The sequence below is a fragment of the Cystoisospora suis genome, assembly GCF_002600585.1.
Source record: "Cystoisospora suis strain Wien I chromosome Unknown contig_4506, whole genome shotgun sequence".
Lineage (NCBI taxonomy): Eukaryota > Apicomplexa > Conoidasida > Eucoccidiorida > Sarcocystidae > Cystoisospora > Cystoisospora suis.
The window spans coordinates 24,717-49,067 of NW_027157298.1; the positions used below are offsets into that span (position 1 = coordinate 24,717).

Genomic DNA, 24,351 nt, shown 5'->3' on the forward strand with positions numbered 1-24,351 from the left:
GAGAAAGAAAGAGAAGAAGAAAGTAACACGCAACGTTGATCTAGTAGACATTCTCCTGATCTTTTCCGCGTCGTGTTGTCAAGGTAGGTGAGACGGCTTCTTTCCTTCTCAGGAAACTTCTTCATTCTTGTTTCTTTTAGATGAGAGACACATCCATTCTCTTAGAATCTTTTCTCCTATCTCTCTGTCTTTCTTTCTCTTTCTCTCCACCGTTCTTACGAGGCGCCAGTCACATAAACTGAAGGAAGAAAAGAGAGAAAGAAAAAGAAGAGAAGAGACTCTCGAGGGGGAGACGCGGTCCATGCATGTAGGAAAAAACGAGACGGCATATACGAGTTAAGATCTTCTTGTATTTAGAGGAGTTTCATCGGGGGGCAGGAGAACTCAAAGACTTCCTATAAGTCACCGTGGAAACCTACCCGCACGCATAGACTCTGTACTTACGTACATACACACTGTATATACACATACATAGCAAGAGGGAGAGAGAGACACGTCTATATATAGGTGCACATATGTGTATGTATTTCTTCTGGCTCGATGGGTTCTTTCTACGTGATGACTGAAGAGTCTCCTTGTGTGTAGACGTCATGTATGCTGTACGGCTTTAGAGGGGGAGTGTAGGACGTGAGATAGATCCTGTAGATGAACTAGATGAGTAGTCTTTACCTTCTCTTCTTCATCTGTGAGGTAAGCATCAGAGATAGAGAACCCACTCTTGCATGAATCAATCGAAATCGTAGCCTATCTATCCATTATGCTATCTATCTATCCACATTCTTCTCTCTTTCCTGCCTTTCTCTTTAGACAACTCCTTCCTTCTCCCAAGACCTCTTCACTCACACCGCCCATCTTCACCATCAATGAAGAAACACTGGCACCTATCAATCTCATCTCTAAGATCTTCATCTCTACTTCACGCCCCCCCCCTTCCTCTTCTTGTTCTCCTTCACTCCCCCCTTATCCTCTTCAGTCGTCCACTCTGCTTTCCTTTCTCCTTCTTTTTTCTCCGTCAGAGAGAGAAAGATAAGAAGCGGTTCATTTCTTTCTCACCTTCTCTCAAGAACGCAAGAATGACGCTGCTTTATGTCATTAATCCTGCAAATCAGAATGAAGAGAAGAAGGAAGTGGCTATAGAGGCTCAGCCCGACTGGACCGTCCAAATGTTACTGCGATACTTAGCAGAGAAAGGAATCTTTTCTTCTTCTTCTACTTCCTCTTCCCGCAAAAGAACTCATCCTCTTCATTCCAAAGCTTCACTTAGTCAGCAGCAGGGGGAGATCATTGTGCTTCCCACTAATATCACGCTGACGTCTGACGGCATTGTCTACGATCTAAAGAAAAGAATCGAAGAGTATAAGTCGATTGTCCCTAATACAAAGATGTATATCACGAGTGTCCCTTATCACATGGCCACGAGGATCTTCATTGTCTTTGCTGAAACGGGAGAAACATTCGTAAGCTTGAGCTAAATAGATAGATTGAAGAGAGATAGACGTAGATAGAATACATTCAGACTCATCTCACATAGGCATACACATACGAGGGACAATCGATGTGAGTATGCGTGCAAATCGATTGTCCCTGTCAGCATCGATTCTCCCGCGAGATAAAAAGGGAGATGGATAAAGAAGATACGACAGAAAAAGAATGTCCGGTAAATGTCGGGGCTCCAGTGATGGCGATGCCTGAAAGAATAAGGAGTCGATTCTTTCTCAATTCGAAAGGAATGAGAAGAGAAAAGAGATAGACACACTCATGTAGACAAGCATGGAAGCTCTCCTTTTTCTTCTGCTTATGTAGCTTTTCACTTTCCTTCATAAGAAAGATATCAGGGACCCAGACTACTCTCTCTCTTTTGTTTCTCCTCAAGAGAAAGGAGACAAAGTATACAAGAAAGAGTTATCTTCTTTCTTTCATGTATGTTCTTCACCTATCAAGAAAATTGCATGCATGCACAGTTCCCAGATATCCCACCCTCTTCTATATATCTCTATACACATACTTAGGTATACACCCATGCACAGATATATATATATATATACAGTTTCTGTGCATAGAATATCTCTGTGCATGTGTATATAAATGTGTATGTACACCTACAACTATCTGTACTCCCTTCTCTCTACGGTTCAAGTTCGAAGTAGTGTATCTCCATGTCTGTCTTTTCTTGATTTCTTCGCTGGTTTGAGCTGCTTCTTATCTTTAGGATTTCGAGATGTGGTCGGGAGATCGAGTGGAAGAGTTAGAGAGATCCATCGAAAGACGTCTGGGGGTGGAGATTAGTGATATGATTCTCGTTCATCGAGGTGAAGAGCTCGATGCATGCAAGACCATAGAAGAACAGCTTGTCCCTACAGATGCTCTGGTGTATCTACTCCTCAAGTCTCAGAAACCCCCTTTGCCTCTGCCTCCTCCGCCTTCAGCATCGCAGCAACTTCTCGCTTCTTCTTCTGCTTCTTCTCCCACGCCGAATGCCACCGCAGATTCTTCCCGTGCCAATAATGCAGACAAAAAGAAAACCTCCAAAGACCCTCCTAACAAAAAAGCACCTCCTCCACCCAAAAAGAAAGGCAAATAATGCATGCCCCACATATATATATATATATATGTACATGCACATACGTGTATGTATGTATATATATATGTGAATGGGCTGAGAGAGATATGGACTATTTGTTTCATACAGATATATATATATATATATATATAGGTATATATGTATACATATGTATCTGTTTCTGTGTAGATACCACATGAATGTAGCCCCGTATGAGTTGTGCTGAGGTGTTGCCGAGCCACACCCGAGGCATATCTTGATAGGTTCTTGTCTCTAAATTCCTTTTCTCTATACAGGTATGTACATGCAGGTGTTCATACAGCTCAGTGTGTTGACGTATCTTTCCTCTCCCTCTCATATCACCCACAGAGGTTTAAGGAAGAAACGTATGTATGTATCTCCCTACGTCCCTGAAGGGCATATGGTGGATCGCACCGCATAGTTAACCTCTCCTTCTCTTGAGATATAGGGTGTACAATCCAATCGAGTACGGAGACGATATCTTCTTCTTGTTGCTCTTCTTCTTTTTCTTGATCTCTCACATGGCGTTGTTCTCTGTCTTCTTTGTATTCACATCGCATGCATGTCTTTTTATTTTTCGTACTCCATGATTCCGTTGGATCTTTTGCCCCCTCGTGTATTTATATATGTATACAAATACCTACATACATACGCAGCAGTCGAATCTCCTATGAAGATCGTAACGAGCTTTTCTTCAGTCGATAAAGAAAAGGGCAAACCTCAGAAGGGTAGAGATCTCGGAAATCGATTGATATCTCCACACCCTGTCTACACAGCCACATCAAATACATATGCCTTTAACCCACCTAAAAGAGATACACGGCACTTTCGAGTGTACATACCTATCTATCTCTCCCTATATGTACGCATATACAGATGAGGTCTGATAAGAAATGAGAATTTTGAAAGTGCCATTCCGCTTTTGTAGAACGACTATAGGGAATCCTTCTTTCTTTAGTCCAAGGCAAGAAGAAGATACATCCAAGATAGCTAGACAGATTGATTCGACGTAGACAGATAAATAGACATAGACAGATAAATAGATAGATTAAAGATAGATAGATAGATTAAAGATAGATAGATAGATAAATAGATAGATAGAGATAAATGGATTCAAGATACGTACGTATGAGTGGTAGTCCCAGTGAGTGTATAGGAAGAACCTTTCTGTGAAAGGTCGGGAGAGCGAGAGAGACAGAGAGAGGTCAACGGGTCCTTCACTATTATCTTTCTTCATGGAAAGTTTGACTTTTTGAGAAGGATTTCTTTCTCTTTTGAATGTGTGGAGGAGGGACGTGTCGTTTGACTTTCTTCTTGCACTTCTTCAAGCTGAAGAGAAGAAAAGAAAGAAAACATGCCTCTCTCTTGTCCACCAAAGAGGGATCGAAGAAGAAGAAGACAACTCCTTCAACGGTCGTCTTCTTCTGTCTTCTCTCTTAGACGAACACGCGTATTACGCCTATCTATCTATCTATGTATCTGCATATGTATAGACATACATATAGGAAGCTACCCGAAGAGAAAGGTCATCTTTACTCTCTCCCCGTTCCGTGATATAGAAGGCTATCTATTAGGATCGGCAACGCAAGTCTTTCATGAAGGGACATTCAATCATCTGTTGTCTTGGGTATACATATGTGGATAGAAAGACGAAGAAAGCTATTAGAAACACTCTACCCCGTACCATTTATCATCTACTTCTTCAAGTAAACAGAGGTATGTCTATAGGCAGAGGAGCAACCGATAAGACGAATCAAGAGAAGAAGAAGAAGAAGAAAGAAGAAGAAAAGGAGAAGACCTTCTTCTCTCTTTCTCTTCTACTTTCTCATAGGGAGAGATATGTGTGCTTGTGAGTATGAAAAATTGATAGATCGCTCTAGTTGGTTGATGAGAGGAACATCGAGTTGGAGTGTATGTACACGCCATCCACCTCCCGCCCTCTAGGACTCTCTATGAAACGATCGATCGAGAGGCGCTCCTCTTCGGAGAAGTCTCAAACAAAACGACTTCAGAGAGAGAGAGAAAGAAAGGAGACTAAATAGAAATTGACTTCATCCACCGACAACCTTTCTCTCTCTCTCTCCTTCTCTTTCTCTCTCTTCACTTTTTCTATTCATACATCCATCAAGCTTATGCTTATCCACTGACAACGGTCTCGACCCGCATCCGCATTCGTTCCTCTTTATCTTTCTCCTTATCTTGGTCTTTCTGTCTTTCTCATCTAGTCATACATCTGTCGATGAAACACATGGAGAGATATCTAAGATGGATAGACAGACAGATCAACAGACTGAAGATTCAAAGAGAGACTCTAGAGAGAGACAAATAGATTAAAGATAGATAGATAGATAGATTCACGACAGATAGGACACGGAGCGAACAGTGTATCTCTCTTAGATACATCTGTGGGAGTTTTCATAGACAGTTCCATTCTTCATACACTTTTCAAATCTCTCTCTTCTCCACCTCTTTCTCTTCATTATCCCGATCTTCTTTTTCTTCCTTGTAGTTTCTCTTGCTTTCCTTCGCCGACTATTTTGAATCGATAAGCAAACAACCCACTATCGAATCATCACGTACTTCACTTCCATCACTCTTCTTCTTCTTCATGATGATGATCTTCTCTCTCTCCTTCACTGTCATGATCTCTTTCTTCTTCTTCTTGCTCATGCTCTCTCTCTGTTTCCTATCATAGGGTAGCCAGGAGAAGCGCATGGCCATAGCGTCGGGAGGACATGGGAGGCCCGGGGGTCCACTCATTCAGCTCCTGACGTAGAAATGCCGAGCCCGATAAAACTTCTTCATTCTGCCCCCCTGTGACCTAGACAAGGGAGAAAGAAAGGGAGAAAAAGAGATAGGAAAGAAAGTGAGAGAAAGAGAGGAAAAAGAGAGAAAGACGGAGAGAAAGAAAGAAGACACCGGGGAGAAAAAGAGATCAGAAGAGATACGAAGAATTCGACGAAACCGAGTCAACAGAGTAGATACACACATGGTATGCATATCTGCATCTATACAAAGAGACCGGTAGGAGTGCAGATGCATACGTATATATCCATACCTATTCATATATACAACATGTGTGACTCGCAGGAGATAGACATATACATATACGTGAGAATATGAATACATATCTGGATGTAGGCTTACCCTGGTATTATCTACATATATGGCGACCCCAAAACGAGGAAAAAGTCTCTTCCTGCTTCCTTCATATAGATATACATATGTATATATATATATATACATATATAGATATATATATATATGACCATCTGTATAGTATATCTCTATATCTGTGTAGGGAGAGAGTGACTCGTAGGTATCGTCGGCATAAGACGAACGATTGAGAGACGTAGCCGTCGTCCCATTCTTCCGAGCCCTTCAGACATGCGTGATTAAGAAACGTCTCCTCCTCCGAGAAAGTGAATGAAAGAAAGAAGGAGAAAAGATCACACAGGCAAAAAACTAAGAAATAAACTGCCAGGATGTACCTGAGGGGTTCCAAGACTAACATCTATCTATCTTTAATCTATCTATCGATCTATGTGTCTGTGGACTTGTCTCTTGACTCCACCTATATATATGTATTACTGTATCTTTGACGAACCATCTCACACTCCACCATCGCCCGTTCTCCCTCTCCCTTCCATCCGCCCCTCTCCTGTCTGGGCGTCGGCTTATATTCGGAGAAGAGTGGACTTACAAGAATGGAGTCAGAGACAACAACAGCCGCACAATCCATCCTAGGCTGATCCATGTTTGCTAAGAAAGACCAGCGCTGAGTTTGTGGGTCAAGAACCTCAACGGAGCTGTGTATAGAATTCTGATTATCGATGCCCCCCATGACGATCACATGGCCTACACTGCAGACGGCGCTGCCTGCACTTCGCACCTACACACGAACGAAAAGAAAAAGAAGAAGAAAAGGAGACAGAAGAGACAACGGGTTGGCGGGAGACGAAGAGGGTGAAGGTTGTAAAGAGAGGGAAAGAGGCGATGAAGAGATAATGAAGCAGAGTGAGAGAGAGAGAGGGTATCATGCTGCTGTGGAGATGAATGGAGATAGGTGCAACACGTGTGGATGGCGTGGAAATTGTAGGGAAGAAGGAGGGGTGAGAGTAGAGGCAAGAGACACAAAAAAAGGAGAAAGAAGAGGAGACACACAAGGAGATAGAAAGATATACATGTTGTCTCACAGAAAGACTGAGGTGGCTAAGGCGCGTGTCGAAACCGTAGTGTGGTCTATATATACATCTTATATAGATGTATAGAGAATATACATGTACACGATACATATGTATGTCTCTCCAGATATACGTGAAGAAGAGCACGGGGCCGCGCCCATAGTTCTTTATCCCTGCTTGAGGTTGCTTCCCATACGTCTACTCCCCGACACACACAGCGAGACAGTAGAGACTCCAAGAAAAGAAAGAGTGAGAAAGAAAGAAAGAGTGAGAAGGAAAGAAAGATTGAGAGAAAAGCTGTTGAGTTACCTCTATCATTTCAGAAGGGAGAATCTCCCACTTGTTCATACGAGGCTCATACACCTCGACTGTACGAAGCCTCTCCCCGCTTGTACCTCCAATCACATACAACCGATCCTCTGCATATGCACACACGCAATCCCATAGAGATAAATAGATAGATAAATTAAAGATAGATAGATAGACAGATAGATTAAAGAGGTTTGCACTTTGAAGAGATCGATCGATTTGTGAGCTGAATGAAGAAGTCTTGAAGAGAGGACAGGAAAGAAGAGAAACTTTCTTCAAAAAGTCTAACTAGACGGGGGAGACTTCCAACTAAGTCATAGGCCCCTGCTTGTGTTTCAGTCTCTCTTCTGTTTCTCTTAGAAATCCTGAGAGGCACCAGAGGGACTGCTCTTTAAAAAGCGAAGGGGGGGAGAAAGAAAGAATGAATGTGAGACCAGACAGCAGAAAGAAGAGGGGGAGAAGAGCGAAGAAAGACAGAGTAGAAGAGAGAGAGAAGAGAGAAGAAGAAAGGATTGCGATGGTCGTATCTCTTTACCTTGCATGCATCGACGGCAGCTTCGCGTACATCATAGACTTGATCGCTGAAAGCTTCGAGATAAAGATTCTGAAGATACTTAGTAAAGAACGATAAACCCTACAGATATACACACAAAGAAAGAAAGGAAAGGATAGAGATACAGAGAGAGAAGAGAAGTTTAAAGAATAGGAGGCTAGGACAGAAGAGGAAGAAAGGTAAGATGCGATAGAGAAAAGTATCTTTCACACATGAAAAAGGAAGCAAAAGAAAAGAAAGCGACGCACGCATGACTCAGTGATAGAGCCCAAGCACGAAGTGAGGTGTACATACACTGGGAACACACAAAGAGGGAGAGATCGTTCCCAACACCATTCTTCCATACGATACCTATCTCTGCGAAAGAGGGAGAGAGAGAGAGAAAAGAAACATACCCTCCGGATGTCTATAATAGACATGTTTGCATTCTAGGTATATGTGTATGTTGAACGTAGGGTGAAGAAGAGATGAGAGAGAGAGAGAGAGAGACAGAAAGAAAATATGCATAGCGACCCATTCGCTACTACTAATACTAATACGACTACTAAAACTGCGACTAAACTCCCACCCCTCTAGCACTTCCAGAGGGAAAGAACACACAAGACACATACAAACACATACACATATAGATAAGACAGATGGAAGATAGATAGATGGATTGTAGATAGATAGAGAGACTAAGTATAGCTTGAAGATGTGTAGATTAGAGGGAGACAGATGGAGTTGAGTTCGTACAAAGGCATTGGAGATAGGGCTGATTTGTTTCATGAGTTCAACCCGAAGGGTCCATGAGCCTCCTTGTCCTCCTTGAAGTGTAGAAGTGAGAGAAGTCATGGAGAGAGGTAAGCATAAACCTTCTACTAGTTTCACAGCTTCCGGATGCTCCACCCCTGTCTCTACGGAGCCCTTCTTCGTGGATGCGATGAGCTGGCAGAAATCTCCTGCCTGTTGGGCTAGCCTGGTATGATAGAGATAGAGGGGGAAGAGATATACGAAAGAAACAGAAAGAGAAAAGAACAAGATGATGAGGAAGAAGAGAGGGGTAAATCCAGGAGATAGATAGAGAGAGAGAGCAAGAGAGAGCAGACAGAGTCTTGTGTATGAAGATAATACACAGATAAGTAAACGGAGAGGGAGATGGAGAGAAACGACTGCTGACACGACGGTAGAATAATAGTCGATCTTGAGCTAGGCCTAAGTCTGTCGTACTCTCTTCAGGCATCATCGATGTGTATCTTCACACCTGCCCTTTCTTCTAGAATACAACAGCCTATAGATATCACCTATATAGACAATCCATACATAAATCTGAGAGACATAGGCAGATAGAGATAGATACATAGATAGATTGTAGTTGAAAAGAGATTGGAGTAGGCATATGCTCTTTCTTCATATCATCCTCTAGATGAAGGAAGTGTTGACTCTTGTCTACATAGTAAGAGTCACTTCCTCCCACCACCTACGAGTCATTAGTACACCCGAGAGACAACCTCCCACGGCATCAGGAGATTCTGATCTTTATCAAACATCTTTCTGAAGATCTCTTTCAAAGAAGCGACGCGACACAAATGCAACTACTACTACTACTCCTCCACCGTCTCTTCTGTTTCTTCACTACTGCCTCCTCTTCTTCTCTCTCTTCCCTCTCCCGACCCTTCCACACCTCCTACAAGACTACAGCCACTCCTACTGCTCCTACTATCAAAACTACTCCTACTACTAAAATTGTTATCCCTTCTATTCTCTTCTACTTCTCTTCTATCTCCCCCTTTTCTTTTCTTGTCGAGTTCCTTTGCTCTATTTGCCTAGCGATGTCCCTCTTGCCTTCTTCTTCTTCTTTTCTCACATCATCCGAACATGAGGTTCCTCCCGTTGCGTCACGAGAAGCGCGAGACTGCCGATGATAGTCTGCGCTCCTGCGAGGGTCGCATGCTTCGCCACAGGCAAAGCCACTTCAAGCACAGGTAAAAGAAGAGGCGAATTCGTATTTAACGGAGAATTCGCTGTAGGAGGGGCCACAACAGGAACGGCCTGTTGATAGAATCCCCCACCTGCGCCTCCTCCCCCTTGAGAAGGATTTCCTCCTATCCCTCCCCCTGCAGTCGATGGGCCTCCTGTTGTTGTACTATTAGTAGTAGTAGTGCTACCTAGAGATCCGCTCCCACCCCCATTGTTCGATAGGAGACTTCCGCCTGTATTCGATGCCATGAGACCTCCTCCTGCAGGGCTTCCTGCTTGAGAGGCAGGGTTGGATAGCCCAGGACTCCCTCCTGCTCCTGGCGAAGAAGAAGCAGGGGAGAGGGTAGAAGAAGAAGAAGAGGCATTGGGGAGAAGAGTCGCCACGCCTCCTGAGGGGAGAGAAGATGCGGTGGCTGTATTAGAGAGAAGACCCCCTTGGAAAGAGGTCGAAGAAGGGGGAGAAGTCGCGTTTTCTTGAAGGAGCATAGGGATAAGAGGAACAAGGAATTGGGTGACCTCTTCAGGAGAGAGATAGGTGGAGATGTCTCCTAAGGAACGGATGGCTTGCTGGCGCACATCACGTAAGGCACTGTCACGGAGAAGTTGCTGTAGAAGAAGATAGAGATGAGAGGATAAATAAGCCTTAAAGAAAGGAATAAGACGAGGTAAAGCCTTCGCAACGACCTCTCGAACACGCCAAGAACTGTCTGACACCGCATCTGAGAGAAACGGGAGAATTAATGCAGGTGTAAAGCGAGAAGAAGAAGATGGAGAGGAAGACGAGGGGGAAGTCGACGTTGAGGTAGGAGAAGGAAAGAGAAGAGCTAGCTGGATTAGAGAAGAGATAGCTGCGGCACGAAGAAAATCCTGCAAGGAATAGAAGAAAGGAGGACATTGAAAGAAGGACCATAGCCTTGTCTGATGCTCTCGAAGATAAGAGAGATGGACAGATAAAGATACAAAGACACACTTCGCCTGTCTTGCAAACCAACAGATGTAGACACATGCTACTATTCGAGCAGAAAAGAGACATCAACGAACGAAAGAAAGAGAGAGAGAGAAAGAAAGAAGAGTGTACGGGAAGAGGAGTAGACAGAGATGATCTTGGGCATAGAGAAGAGACAGCAGGGAAACCACCTGTCTATCTGGATAGAACAGGAAGAGCTTACCTATCTATTATCTATGTATCGTTGATCTATCTTTGTCCTATCTATTCATTCAAAACACTCTACATAATAGAACTGCTGGGGATCATCGCCACCTGCCCCCGTATGGAAGATCAACACGTACATCTACCCCATGCATGTATGAAGATGTATGGATTGTCTACTGTCGCTTCTTTTCCTCATGTTCGCAAGTGTCGCATTCTATACATATGCTCTCCAGGTGTCAAAATAGAAACCTATCTATCTGAATCTACACAACACACATAGATAATGCCTCTAACCTCTGCACATGCCTACCCGTCTGGATCACTACCCATGCACGTATCTCTCTACATATATACACATCTACATATCTATCTGTCTATGTCTATGTATAGAGAGGGCTAGCATTGATCCTTGAGGGAGGTTGACATACAATAGTATCAGAGCTGAGTTTTTTAAGAGCCGGGAGAAAATAGAAGGATTCGGGGAGCTCATCTGGATCAGATCCAAGCACATCACACCCCCCGTCTCTTTCTCCTCCCCCGTCCTTTCCTCTTCCTAGATTCTCATCATGGAAGTAATTATGACGGCCTTCTTCTTCTTCTTCTCCAATTCTCGTCGCCGAGCTACTGCTGTTACCGCTACTACTGCTAGGACTAGTCATCCCCCCTCCCTCTCCTGCAGCACTACTATCTCCCGCTCTTGCGCCTTCTCCCCCGTCTTCTCCGTCTCGAGAAGAAGACTGCGCGTGTTGCTGGTGATGCTGGGGCTTCGATTCTGACGCTTGACACTCTCTTGCTTTTCGCCAGTGTCTTATGAAGGAAGGAATCTCGATCGCCGCATCCCGCTTGACTAGGAGAGCATCACTCACAAGAAGTTTCTCAAACAGTCTAAAAAGAAAGAAAGAGTGAGAAAGAAAGAAAGAAACGGTATGCGTTTTAGCTCTACGGAAGCCAAAGAGATTGAGTGGTGTTATGCTTCCTTGACGTCTCTTCTCACTCTCGGGGGAAGGAAGGAGAGTTCTAGATACGAAGAGGTTCTCTATGATTGGAAAAGGTAGGTATCTCAGGGACTTCGTAGGGGTGAAGAAAGAGACGTATAAAAAAAAAGAGAAGACTTTTCTTCAAGGGCTCGGGTGTACAGACGACACTTCACACATCTTTCGGGTGTATGTACACCTGACACATCTTTTGGGTGTATATACGCCAAGAGAATGATCAGAGGAGGGGAGGTGTACTAAGGAACCACGAGGGTCAAACTCCTGAGAACTATTATTCTACTTAGTAAGTGAAAGATACAAAGAGATCCAAAACAGGAATACGAACTTTCCATCGAACGAGAAAGAAGACGAAAAAGAAAACGCATGCACGAGTCTATCTTCTCCATACAGCTCACAAGGACTTTCAAGAAAAAAACTTCACTGTCCTCACAGCAAAGAAAGAAGAGAAGTGTTGAGAAAGAGTGAACAAATGCTATACAGGTGACATGCACTGCATGCAATAATATAGATACATCTACACCCCTACCCACCACTACGACATCGATCTCTCTCTCTCAGTGTATAGCTACATATATATATATATGTATGTATGTAGGTCCAGTGTGCCTCTGTACGTCAGCAGGCCAGACGTCAATCATCTTGGTGTATGAGAGATGGCTTGCTCTACGGACTTCTGTTCCTCATAATAAAGACAAAGACGACCTCACGGAAAAGAACACTAACCCTCACATCCCCCCTCTATCTCTTTTCTTCAACTTCTCTTCATAAAAGAACACAACTCCCCAGTTATCCTCCCTCATACACATCTGTCCGTACCTCTTCTATCCACCTATCCATCTATCTACCTATCTATTCTACCTCTTTTCATGTATCCCTCCACCTCTCACTCTGTCTACATCCATCCTTCTTCTTGCCTGAGTTCTCCCCATGCTTTTCTTACTCTTTCAGATCACGACGCGTCACCTCCACCCCCCCATTCCCTTGCTGCTCTTGGCCTCCTCCGTCACCCCCACTGTCTCCTCCTGCTCTCCTTCCTGCTTCTCCACCTGCCCCTTCTGTTGTACTGGTATTCTGAAGGCTATTACTACTGGCATTACTACTACAACTACTACTGTTCGCATCCATCGAAGAAGCTCCTCCTCCTCCTGTCGTTGAAGGGTTTATGTTTTTAGTGCCACTTCCTTCACGGGTCCCTCCCCCGGATGACGCACTACTGCTACTACTGCCTCCGCCGGGTTCTCCGGAGGGATTGGAGAGAGAAGAGAGACTTTGAGTTCTCTTGTTTGTCTCTCCTTCTCCTCCTTCTGTCGATTGCATCTTGGCATCAGCCGAGGCCCCTCGTGGAGCGAAAGGATAGAGAGCGGGAATGAGTTTTGCCGCGGAGCATTTTGAGAAGAAAGAGCCCTCAAGATGGACTAGTCGACATGCACAAGGAATGAGATATCTTCTTGCAAAGAGTTTACGTGTCTGATAATCTGGAAAGAAATGAAGAAGATAAAGAAGACTGGTCACAGCTTCGTCACGTATACATCTCTCTTCCATGCATGCTAACTCCTCGAGAGGCTTGACAATGGAACCAAATGCCTCAAGGACACCTTCCCTACTTTTCTGACTTAGAGATTCTCCTTTAGATAAAGAGGAAGAAGAAGTGAAACGACTATGACCTCCACTACGAGAAACGCTTCCTCCCCCTACCGATGACGTATTATGATTGATAGAAGGACGTGAGCCGTGCTGTCGACCGAGAGAAGAAGATACTTTACTAGCGTTCTTAGGTCCGCATACACCTCGCGCCACGGCTCTCCATTGAGCTGCAAGAATAGATAAAAGCTCGTCGCAATGCCGTATAGACTGCTGATAAGAATAAAGGAAAGGAAGAAGAAGATGCCGTGTATTGGATGGCCCCATAGCTGCACAAACCCATGAGAGACGGGATAATGCTGCTGCCTGAGAAACAACGGAGAAGCAAAGAAGAGAAAAGACAAAAAGAGAAAAGGAGAAAAAAGAAGAAAAGAATGAAAGAGACACTTGGATAGAGAAAACAGGAAAGAAAAGAAAGACGTTCAAGAGTTCATCCTGTTGGGTCCAGTGAGGGAGAAGTTCTCCTACTCAGTGGACTCTGCGGTGTACATACACCCGAGATCAATCATATGGTGTACATACACCTCAACTGGGTCTTACAGTGTATATACACCCGATGGGGGACGCGGGAACGGTGTACATACACCCGAGAAAGGTGGATCTTTCTCAAAGCTTCTACGAGCATAGAGAGAGCAACTGTGGGAAGACTCTACCTCTTTCTCAATGAGAAAAACCTCCTCTAGCAGAAGAAAGATAAAGCCACACTCGGTCAAGACACAAGAAAGAAGGAGAGAAAGAAGAGGCCCAAGAGAAGAAGTTCCTCTGGCGCCTCTTTCCCAGTCAGTTCGACATCGGGCATAAATGACACACATATAGATATATATACACGTATAGACTAGATATCTTCTATATAAGGGTTGTCTATGAGAGCACGAATGCTAACGATGCTGTCTACACACGTTGTATGTATAGGCTTACTCCGAGGTCTCTATATCTCTTAGGCTAAAGAAATTGTATGAGTGGTGTATCTTCTTTCTTTCCTTCAGCTCTTTTCCTCTTTCCTCTCTCTACACATGGACTTGAAGTGTAGCTACACATTAGCTTCTTTACATCCCTTCCTCTTTCTTCTTTCTCCCCGTCCAGCCCTTCCCATCTATACTTCAGAACTGCTACTGCTGCTATTTCATTGTTGGAGCACTCTGAGAGAAAGTGGCTATCTAAAAGTATCCCAGTTGAGCAGTTGCGTATGATCGCAAAAACGAGGAGAACCAGAATGATAGAAGGAATGATATGAGGAAGGCACGCTCGAAGAAGAAGAATAAAGCTCATAAGAGGTAGACAACGCACTACTACACAAAGGAAAGACATACACAAATTGAATATAGATAGATAGATAGACTAAAGATGAATAGATTGAAGATAGATAGATAGATGGATTAAAGATAGATAGATATAGATAGCTGTATATATTTTTCCATACCTGCTGTGCTTGTGAGGGTTTGAACGCAGGGGGTGTATCAGGAAGGCCGAGGAGCTCTTCCTCTAGGAAAGCGAGATGTTCTGCCATCGTTATTTGTTTAAAAAGAGAAAGAAAGATAAGGAGAAAAAAGAGAAGAAGAGGAAGAAAGCAACTGTTCTTCTCTGACGGAAGAGAAAGAAGAGAACGAAAACGAAGAGAAAAGGAGAAATTGTTTTGCGGAACTGTGTGTGTCTTTAGCAGAAGTGAACAAGAGAAAGATGAGAAAGATGAGAAAGAGCTTCTCTTCTTCTTCTTGTTTCAGGGAGGAGAATCTATTCTACAATACCCTCGTCCCAGGTATGTCTTCAAGCCTCCATAGCAAGTTAAACCTGAAAGGGAAGTTGCGGGGTAGAAGAAGAAGAGAGGAAAGAAGGAACGAACGACAGGAAAGAAGAGAAGAATGAAGGTACAAGGAGAATGAAAGAAAGAGAAGCGAAGTGGAAGAAGAGCAATAAGGAAAGGTGAAGAAAGTGAAGAAAAGATGTAAGTAAAACAATAGACAGGCAGATGAGGAGGCAGGAAAAGAAACAAAGAAAAGAGATAGTGTCTCTGGAGTTCTTTCTTTCTCTCTTTCTTTCTTCTGTCAAGTTATGAAAGAGATGGTCCTTGACGAAGATGGTCTTTCTGCGTGAGAGATGCGAAAGAAGAAGAATAAATGGAAGACATGTAGAGAGAGAGAAGATAGAGAAAAGAGAGAAGAGAAGAAGAGATGATAAGAACGACGTCAAGATAGAATGAAAACAAGAAGACCGACGAAAAAGCAAGCATTCACATGGAGATCTCCCCCACGCAGAAAGCAGACCTTTTCATCTCCCTCCTCTAGAGAACTTTTCTTCTTTTTCCTCTTTCTCTCTTGTTCCTTTTCTCCTTCGAGATAACGGCAGGCTTAGTAGTATTCCACTTCAGTTTTGAAAAGAAAGAAAGAGAGAAGAGTTGAGTTAGATAGCTGAAGGTAGTGTCGTGTTCTATTCGGTAGTTATGGCTCTGTATGGAGAGAAAGAGAAAAGGAGACGGGGGGGGAGAGGAGAAGAAGAAGGAGAAAGATATGCAGTCACGTAAAGAAGTCTTTCGCTCATTCCCTTCTTGGCTCGCGGAGGGCTTTTAGCAACGCCAGACTTCTCCTCTCTGCGCCTCCTTGTAGGACGTTATTCTTCCCCAGGGATGGAAGGTAAAGAAGAAGAGAGACGTGGATCAAGAAGCTCTTCATTTGAAAGAAATGAAGAAAAAGAAACAGAAAGCAAAGGAAAGAAGCATAAAGACAAGAAAGAGTGAGAAGAAAGGATCTGACTACACTGGGGGGCTGAAAGGAGGAGTAAATAAATCTCTCTTTTAACTTTTCAAGAGAAGCTCCGACGAGGTCAGGCGTACGAGATCATCGACCGATATAGAAATCTCCTGTTTTCTTCTAGATCTCTCCTTTCTCTCAGACGCCTCAGTGTCGATACACTCCGTCAGTAGACTTCGACCTGTCGTCCGATCGAAGACAAACGCCGCGGGGGTGACTGAAGGTGTAAAGCTCGAGAGCTCAGTGAACTCTTTTCTTTTTGAAGAGAAGAAGATGTTTGAAAAGAGAGAAGAAGGGAAGAAAGAAAGAAAACTACTCATGGGAAGAGAAGAGGTACAAACGAAAAACGAGAGTTAGGGAAGAAAGAGGCAGAAGAGACTGAGTCTAGTGGAGCCGACGACGAAGGAAAGAAGAGAAATGCGAAGAACTCGAAGCTTAACCGAGAAAGAGAGAGGAGAGTTAAAACTGAACGTGAAGGGAAAGAATCAATGGAGGAGATTTCTCCCCTCCTGTACAAGAGAAAGAATAACGAGAAGACACCAGAGACAAGAAGAGACAAGATGAGGACAAAAGAAAGACTCTGCGACCTCGTGTGTGGGATAGAAAGAGAGATAGAGAGAAGTTCCCTTCCTTCTCGAGTACCGAGGGATCTGCCTCATGACAAGTGGAAGATCGAGTGTTTCGGAGTAGATTTGAACGAAGGCTAGGTATTGAAGAAAAAGGAGAGAAAGAAGGAGACAGAGAAACGCATGAAAGGTGATGAGAAGACACACGTACCAACAACTTTTGCCGGAGTTGTGTTCCACAAGAAAAAGACAACGGCCACTCCCGCCGCCCGCGGACTGAGATAGAATGGAAGACTCCACGACTAGATTCAAAAGAGAGAGTTAGAAAGAGAGAATAAAGAAACGCAAAGAAGAGTAACGTGAAAGGACGGAAGAAGGAGAGAAGAAGGACGGAACGAGGTCAATCTCTCATGCGACTGCAAAGGGACGATCACTGGACGGGACTGAAGAAACACAGGACCAGGTTTCTCCCAGAAGAGGTGATTTATCAGCTCACAAAGAGACGTCGACATGCAGGGAAGAGAATATGAGAAAGGAGAGATGAGAAAACCTATTCTTTCTTGAAAAGAGCCGTTTTCTCAAGGAGAGAGAACAAAGGGAGAAACGACAGCGGAAAACAACCCAGCGAACCCGATGCCGCAGACAAAATCCCTTCTAGGGTGCCGATACACCCGAAACGCATGACTTCAAGAAGATTCTTTTCTTCAGAGACTTTTCCTCTCAGTTTCCCGCGTCTCTTCAATACGGTTCAGCAAAGTGAACCGTGGTTGGGTGAAGCTTTCTAGACCAGCAGAAAGTTCGCTGCCTACTGCTGCCTCCTTATCTCCTTCTCTTCTTCTTCCTGTCATCTTTGCTATCTCTTGGGCAAGAAAACCCATGAGAGATTCTTCTCACAGGAAGACAGTACAAATGCAAACGATTCTCCGTGTTAAAGAGAAAAAGGCAACAGCGCCAGCAATAGCCCGACACGCAGCCTCCTTCGTCTTGCGAAAAACCCTCTAGGCCATCGTTCGTTCTTCGCACATGCTCCTACTACTACGACTACCACTGACGTAAAGAAGGAACGCGACGCTTGTTCATAAACGCAACAACCTAGCACGTCAAACCACGACTTGGCCGCTGAAAAGGCTGCTGTCGTGAACGACTTTTCTCGCCATTCCTTCCTTTCATTCCCCGGTGTATCTGCAAATCCTTCTTCCACGAATCAATCTAGCTCTTTAAGATGAAAATCCCTCTCTTATTCACTCGCCATCACAATGGGCTGAACAACACATGCACCCTAATAGTTCTATACTTGACTTCAGATCTAACTACGCAACTTCTCCTCTTCAGTCGAGACTAGATACACACGATCCACTAAGATGTCGAATCATCGCACCCGACCGCTCGCCCGGCTCTCCCCCTTTGAAAAGCAAAGACAGGAGTGACGGACGGACTTCGTGTTATGTCTTGTTTCGTAGATAGACATTCCACTTTCTTGCGTTCTCCCGTAAGTCCGAGGACTCCGTTCATCATCTATACCAGTTGTGCGAATCGCAGCTCTTCCTTTATGCCTGTGTAGGCACCAACCGCACCTGCACTCGACAAGGATACCAAGCCGGTAATCCCCTACGCGATAGTCGCAGCGACAGGTCTTCGCACGCTGCTCTAGGTTTAGAGTAAGAAGACATCTTAAGTCTATACGAACACAGGTAGCTTTCTGAAAGGCACGTTCGAGCTCTTCGGGCTGGATCTGCCGGGAGGAGTCGGAGAGTGAGGGAGTAATGGTCAAACTTCATTCACAAGGAACACCATGAGCTGAGGTGTTGCACAAGGTCACAGTAGTAGTAATGGGTACCAATAGCACCTTCCCTCCTCGTCTTGTCCTCGAGAGAACAATCGCATCTAACTATGATGGAAAGAAATTCGAATCAAGATGGATAAATGAAGAAGTACACCCGGATACCTCCGTCACTCTGGCGGCCTTGCCCCCCTGAGGGGTTCTTTTTCAGGAGACTGGTCGACTCTCCAAAGCATGGATTCTCCTGTTGACAAAAGATGACTTCTTCCTAGGCTAGAGAGCGGGGGAAGCACACTTTCTTGCCGTTCTTTTTACCTATCTAACACCTCTAGGCACATCATGACGCTTCTTAGTCCCCGTGCGAAAGAAGGACCTCTATGTCCGCCTTCCCATCCATCACTGCCTGGTAGTTGTGATGCCTTTTTGAACTCGAAAAGCAGGAGATAATTTTCAACAAGAATGCTCACATCTGCTTTTTCATCTCTTTTAAGCTAAAGACGGACGGTAGTACGAGGCAAGCCAACTACCCCCTACGCACCCTCACAGCGCCCTGAACGGCCACCTAAGAGGTCTTCTACTGTTGCGACAGGATTCATGCTTCTAAAGAAGGAATAGGTACTCGTGAAGAGAGCTCGGCATTCTGCCGATGAGCGTTGTCTTTTCTTATGATTACGAGGCCTATCTTCTTATGGTGTAGAGGAGCACCCCGGTCGGCTTACGAGCGGTGAGGTGGTAGAAAGATGCTGTGAGCCGTCTGCAATAAGGTGATAACTACGGCCGGGGCTCTCTAGCAAGACAGGAGTTTTCTTAGTTTCTCGATGCATAACCCCTCGCTTTTCATTCTCTTTCGTTTCTCTAATACAGAGCTTCACCGTACGTCATGTTGAGGTGTATGTACACCTGTCCTGCAGTCCCAGGTGTTCCACTCAGATTCAGCACACCGATTTCTGGGGTATCCACCCATAGAAGAAGAACAACACGGTTCTGTTCTTTTCTTTGTCACAGCTTTACCAGTACATGCTTCTTCTAACCATTCTCATCTTCTCACCCGAAAAGACAAGCGTGAAGAGCTTTCCGCAGTTCATTTCCTTCTCTGGGTCAAGGAACCACGTGATACATCGTTGTCAAGATATACAAGAAAGAAAGGTCACTCGAGTGTTTCTCCAAGGTCCTCCTCATGCTAAGGTCACCTCAAGCCCTTCAGGGTATCGCCCTTACCGGTGGATCTATCTTTCCGTCACTACTGCAAAGGCGACTCCTCCGCATGCATGCAGTGTAGTATCTTATCACCTGAGGTGACGTGTGTGTGTATCGATACACTCCTTCTCCGTTGCAAGATCGAGTTTCCATCTTGAATATTGAGAAGAATGGATAGAGACCTCAAGCTTCATTGAAAAAAGTCTCTCCCTTTCCTTCTTCTATGAGAATGTGCATACACATGAAGAAAGACCATGGAAGTCTTCTTAGATTCGAAAACTCCGTCGATACTGCTTCGTTAAGAGCTTCACGAACTTTCCCGTTCTCCTGACGCCCTAGGCTCTCTACTGACGCACCTCCGTATGCCCTTCTCTCCTTGTCCTGTTGTGTTTTGAGGAGATATTTTGTACGTGTGTAAGAGATGTAGACGAAGGTAGGTGGAATCTACGGATATACCCCCTATGAAGGGTCGGAAAGAAGAGACATTTCGAGGTCTAGTCAGAGCTCAATTACTCATAAGAAATACACCTGTAGTACCTCCTCCTCCTCTTCCTCTTCCTCGTCCTAAGGTAAGCAGCAGATTTCAGCTAAGTGCACAATGTCCTTTGTATGTGAGATAAGTTTATCTTCCCGTTCATTCATTCCTTCAGGTGCTCTATCATTCACAGTGAGAAAGCTAGCTAGCTGGAACGATCCATCGTGTCTCCCTGTCTCTCACTTCGTGGATACGAACAAGAGCGAAACAGACATCACTCTTCTTCTTGTGCCGTCTCGTCTCCTTCTTTCCATCATGAGGGTAGAACTTCCTCTCCCTTTTTTTCTTCAACTCCGTAGTTCTCCGTTTCTACTTCATTCAAGAGGCGAGAAGCATAAGGAGACAGTCAACAACTACATTCCACCTCACACAAGTCTAGCTATCTCTTTCTTTTTTGCTTTCTTTCTTTCTTCCTTTCTTCTCTTGCCTTTGCCAGAAAGTCGATTTCTTGCGTTCTTCAGTTCACAGAAGAGAATGAGCTGTATGAAGCTTTCTTATGCTTTACAGCCTTCCCCGGATTAGAGAAGACAGATGTACAAGAAGAAAAGCAACAGGCGTATACGTGTACATAAAGAGATATGAATGTACGGCAGGAATCGTGTTCCTTCTTCCTCTTCTTCTTTTGTCTTCCTTTATCTCAGTTATTTTCAGTGGCCTTCTACTCCATACTGTCGCGTCCATTCCTCATGTTTACGAATGTCCTACGCAACGAGAAAACGAAGAAGAAGAAGAAGACAAACGAGAACAAGCAGAATCTACCTTCTCTCTCTCTCCTTCTTTCTATACATGACCAACGAACGAGCTTCACTCAGTCAAATCCATACACATACATACACATATTCATATACTAGTACATGCATATATAGATAGATATAAATATATGCAGCCTGTAGATTAATATGCACCTTTAGACTTTCTACGTTTACCCTGTATCGTGAGAGAGTGTAACGCGTTTCATACACACCTAACTTCTTCTTCTTCTTTATGTAATTGCGATACAAAGTCTGAGAGGAAAGATCTTGAGAATCGTATAGAAACGTTGTCAAGTGCATTTACAGCAGGGAGATACCTAGCGGAAAGACGTGACGTAGAAGAGAAGAAGAAGAAGAAAGAGAAGAAACTGACTGAGAAGCGACGGGCCTTCCGAAGAACTCTTAGGAAGTAGAAAGCATAAAGAATAGACAAGAAAGAAAAGAGAGAGAAACAAGAAAGACATGCTGCCTTACTCGTAAGATGGACGCCTATAGACAGAGTGAAGATTAACTACGGATAGATCAGAGAAGATGGAAGTCCTGAGTTCATGAAGACCCAACAGTCAGTAGACATGCGCTAGCTACAAGTGAGAAGAAGAGTAAGAATAGACGATATATTACCTTCAAACGAATGAAGGAGAGGAGCAGCTTGGGACGGAAAGTGTGGATAAGATAGAAATCTTCTTTCTTCTCTCGTCTATTGCGACTGTCTCTCTTGTCTCCTACCTCTATCAAAATGAGGGAAAGTGAAGAGAAGAAGAACAAGAAGAAAAGAATAGAAAGACAAGAGAGGTATCAATGGTTTCTTTCTTTCTCTTTCTTACCTCTTTACTGACAGATGGCCTGGCATTCCGTAGGACGGCTGTGAAGTCTCCCTGGATCACCGCATGCAGAAACAACAAAAGCATACCCAAGACGTACGTAACGACTACCATCTTTCTTCTTTCTTCTTCTTCTCCATCTTTTCTCTTGTTCTCCCCTCTCTTTTCTTCTTCTTCCCGGGGAGACGCCCAGGTCATAGAAAGAAGAAAAGAACGACACAATGATAGAGACGGGGCAAGGCCTCTCTCAACTGGGGTGCCTTCAAGAAGAACGAAGAAGAAAAAAGAAGTATGTGAGAGATGTAGAGGAGAGACCGAGTGAAGTGAAGAAGAGGAGAAGGGGCGAAGGACAGGAGAATCGATACACTGAGACTTCATTTTGGAGAAAATGCAAAGTAAAGAAATCTGTCCTCAGATGTGCTCCTCATCTTTCTCTATGTATACGAAATACACCAAGATATACATAAGCGATACATATATATATAGAGACTAGAGATAGATAAACAGATATATGCAGTAACGGTAGGTAGATAGATAGAGACAAGAGATAGCTAGACAGATGAACGGTAGGTAGATAGATTGGAGATGGACAGGTAGATGGCTATATAAATGAAGAGATAGATAGATGGATATACACTTGGCCCAAGAGAGACATGATAGATCTCTAAGAGACACGACAGATACATGACGGGAGACCATCACGTCCTTCTTTTCTACAGTGGAAGAGTAAGAGATAAAGAAAAGCTCTTCTATTTAACGATCTATATATAAGAGATCTAAAGAAACCAAACAAGTCCATAAAAAGAAGAACAGAAAATTCCATACTCTTCAGGGTGTGTATGTTATCTTGTAGTTATTTTCCTCGCAAGAAAGAAAAGACGGAAAAGAAGAAAAATAGAGACCAACAAGACAGAATTTCTGACAGAATCCCCTGATATGTGTTAATTCAAGATGTTTTCTTCATCTATTGAAGAGAGCGAGCAGAAGAAGTTAAGCGGCTGAATCTCTTCAAGAGTCCCCTCTTGCTTCTCTCATACCATTGTAAGGTCAGGAGGCAGAAGATGATCAGGCGGAACCTCCATAAGGCTCATCTCTTGTTTCGTCACATCTGGGTCGGCTTATATACGGGCGGGAAGGTAAAAGGCGAGAGAAACGAAGAAAAATACAACAACACACCACAGACGGAGACAAACAAGTCTCTCTATACTCACCATCTATCTTTAGAGGGACATAGCTATCTGGATCTATCTACCTATCTATCTATCTATCTATCTAACTTTTCTATCTATTTATCTACCCACTCTTAATCTATCTGTCTATCTATCTTTGCTCTATATCTATCTATCTATCGATGCTTAATCTATCTATGTCTCCATCTGCCGTAGACTGCTTGAAGCCTATCTCTACACTCGGCTTCAGTCTGTAGTGATTCAAAGACTTTGTAGCCTCATTCAAGTCTTCATACATTCGCTATGCGGGAGATTTCTGAGTCAAGGTTGCAGTTGTCTATCATATCGAGAATCTTCTTTCTTGTGGTGGACATGAGAAAAAGCATTTTGTCTTCTTCTTCGTCTCTCTACTCCCTTCTATGAACTTCAAAGACGGAAGAGAGATAGAGGAGGAAATAGAGAAAGGTGTCATGCACGTGAGGATGATATGAAGAAAAGTGAAGCATCACTCTCCTTTCTCTTCATTCTGAGAGAAGGAAAGGTAGATGCATCTACAGATAGATAGATGGTATCTGAGGAAGAAGGCGAGGAGAGAGATGTTAGGATACCTATGTTTGATGGATATGTATGTATGAACCTTTGTATGAACCTATGTAGGACCACTCCAGACAGGAAAGAGATTAGATAGAAGAAGTATAGGAGAAGAAAGTAAAAGAAAAGCTAAGACACACATGAAACAGGAGGAGAAGAGGAGACGTAGCTAGCTTACAGGGAGAGCAAGGAGACATCCAGAATCTGCCTTTGTGTAGAACTCTCTTGAAGTGGGTAGCTGTACGGCACCTCCGTAGAGGTTCGAACAGGGCGTCTCTCACTACTACTGATATATCTGCACCCGAAAAGCTACGCAAGGAACAAGAGGAGGAGAAGAAGAAGGAAAAAGAATGAAAGAAAGAAAGGAAAAGATGGGAAAACGTTTGGTCTTCGTGTCGATCTGTAAAGAAGCGACGAGGTAGGAGAAGAAAAAGAGGAGTGGGACAGAAAGATGACAATGATGTATATACACTTCAGAAAGGGGTCTTTCTCTTGTCTAAAAAGAAGGAGATGACTTTCTATCGATTCGCATGATGTCTTGTCTGTCGTGCGAGTGTAGCCGCATCTACTCTTATCTCTTACACTTTCTGAAGTAAATGCTCTTATGCTAGCTAGGACAGACGGAAAAGACATCTCTATACTTTCTTTCTTCTTCTTCGTTCTCCGTTTTCTTCTTTCTCTTGTCTCTGTCTCGCGCTGCCCCTTCCACAGATGAAGGTGGACTTTGTATTGGACTGAAGTGAGGGATCACGCACCTTCGTACGAATTGAAGAAGATTGCCTAACATGCGGAGACGTACGGAGGGAAGGAGGGAGCCATGA

The 24,351-nt window shown here is 43.9% G+C and overlaps 6 protein-coding genes across 6 annotated transcripts; 1 reads left to right on the forward strand and 5 right to left on the reverse strand.

Moving 5' to 3' along the window:
• Nucleotides 1-3: 3 nt before the first annotated feature.
• On the reverse strand, nt 4-2,015 carry CSUI_008171 (uncharacterized protein). Its single transcript, XM_068068307.1, has 2 exons — nt 1,054-2,015; nt 4-238 (listed from the first exon to the last, which is right to left on the reverse strand). Exon 1 carries the CDS (start codon nt 1,819-1,821, stop codon nt 1,588-1,590), a length of 234 nt encoding a protein of 77 aa, XP_067919714.1. The 5' UTR covers nt 1,822-2,015; the 3' UTR covers nt 4-238; nt 1,054-1,587.
• On the forward strand, nt 1,074-2,581 carry CSUI_008172 (uncharacterized protein; the record flags this gene model as incomplete). Its single annotated transcript, XM_068068308.1, has 2 exons — nt 1,074-1,457; nt 2,210-2,581. The coding sequence occupies 2 exons, from the start codon at nt 1,074-1,076 to the stop codon at nt 2,579-2,581; spliced, it is 756 nt and encodes a 251-aa protein (XP_067919715.1).
• CSUI_008173 (uncharacterized protein) lies at nt 2,131-2,575 on the reverse strand (the record flags this gene model as incomplete). The annotated part of the gene is made up of 1 exon (XM_068068309.1): nt 2,131-2,575. A coding segment is annotated over one exon (186 nt), but the record flags the coding sequence as incomplete, so codon positions are not given.
• Nucleotides 2,582-2,712: 131 nt separating the features above from the next.
• CSUI_008174 (kelch repeat and k+ channel tetramerization domain containing protein) lies at nt 2,713-7,184 on the reverse strand. Its single transcript, XM_068068310.1, has 4 exons — nt 7,075-7,184; nt 6,285-6,473; nt 5,162-5,402; nt 2,713-3,910 (listed from the first exon to the last, which is right to left on the reverse strand). Exons 1-3 carry the CDS (start codon nt 7,111-7,113, stop codon nt 5,271-5,273), a joined length of 360 nt encoding a protein of 119 aa, XP_067919717.1. The 5' UTR covers nt 7,114-7,184; the 3' UTR covers nt 2,713-3,910; nt 5,162-5,270.
• Nucleotides 7,185-7,609: 425 nt separating this feature from the next.
• On the reverse strand, nt 7,610-17,629 carry CSUI_008175 (heat repeat-containing protein; the record flags this gene model as incomplete). Its single annotated transcript, XM_068068311.1, has 6 exons — nt 14,796-17,629; nt 12,675-13,681; nt 11,168-11,624; nt 9,474-10,453; nt 8,363-8,585; nt 7,610-7,708 (listed from the first exon to the last, which is right to left on the reverse strand). Coding segments are annotated over exons 1-6 (2,853 nt in total), but the record flags the coding sequence as incomplete, so codon positions are not given.
• Nucleotides 17,630-19,551: 1,922 nt separating this feature from the next.
• On the reverse strand, nt 19,552-23,906 carry CSUI_008176 (vacuolar protein sorting-associated protein). The gene is made up of 4 exons (XM_068068312.1): nt 23,709-23,906; nt 22,808-22,887; nt 21,774-21,824; nt 19,552-20,898 (listed from the first exon to the last, which is right to left on the reverse strand). The coding sequence occupies exons 1-4, from the start codon at nt 23,725-23,727 to the stop codon at nt 20,845-20,847; spliced, it is 204 nt and encodes a 67-aa protein (XP_067919719.1). The 5' UTR covers nt 23,728-23,906; the 3' UTR covers nt 19,552-20,844.
• Between the last annotated feature and the right edge of the window lie 445 nt (nt 23,907-24,351).

What these genes read in the sequence shown, in the direction of transcription:
- CSUI_008171 (XM_068068307.1), bottom strand. Translation starts at nt 1,821, where the DNA reads ATGAAGGAAAGTGAAAAGCTACATAAGCAGAAGAAAAAGGAGAGCTTC.
- CSUI_008174 (XM_068068310.1), bottom strand. Translation starts at nt 7,113, where the DNA reads ATGAACAAGTGGGAGATTCTCCCTTCTGAAATGATAGAG. An exon ending in TCCCTTCTGAAATGATAGAG is followed by an intron (nt 6,474 to 7,074) that starts GTAACTCAACAG and finishes GTTCGTGTGTAG; the next exon opens with GTGCGAAGTGCAGGCAGCGC. An exon ending in TTGTCTCTGACTCCATTCTT is followed by an intron (nt 5,403 to 6,284) that starts GTAAGTCCACTC and finishes TCCCTTGTCTAG; the next exon opens with GTCACAGGGGGGCAGAATGA.
- CSUI_008176 (XM_068068312.1), bottom strand. An exon ending in TGCCTCCTGACCTTACAATG is followed by an intron (nt 21,825 to 22,807) that starts GTATGAGAGAAG and finishes GCGGTGATCCAG; the next exon opens with GGAGACTTCACAGCCGTCCT. An exon ending in GGCCATCTGTCAGTAAAGAG is followed by an intron (nt 20,899 to 21,773) that starts GTAAGAAAGAGA and finishes CTCGTTGCGTAG; the next exon opens with GACATTCGTAAACATGAGGA.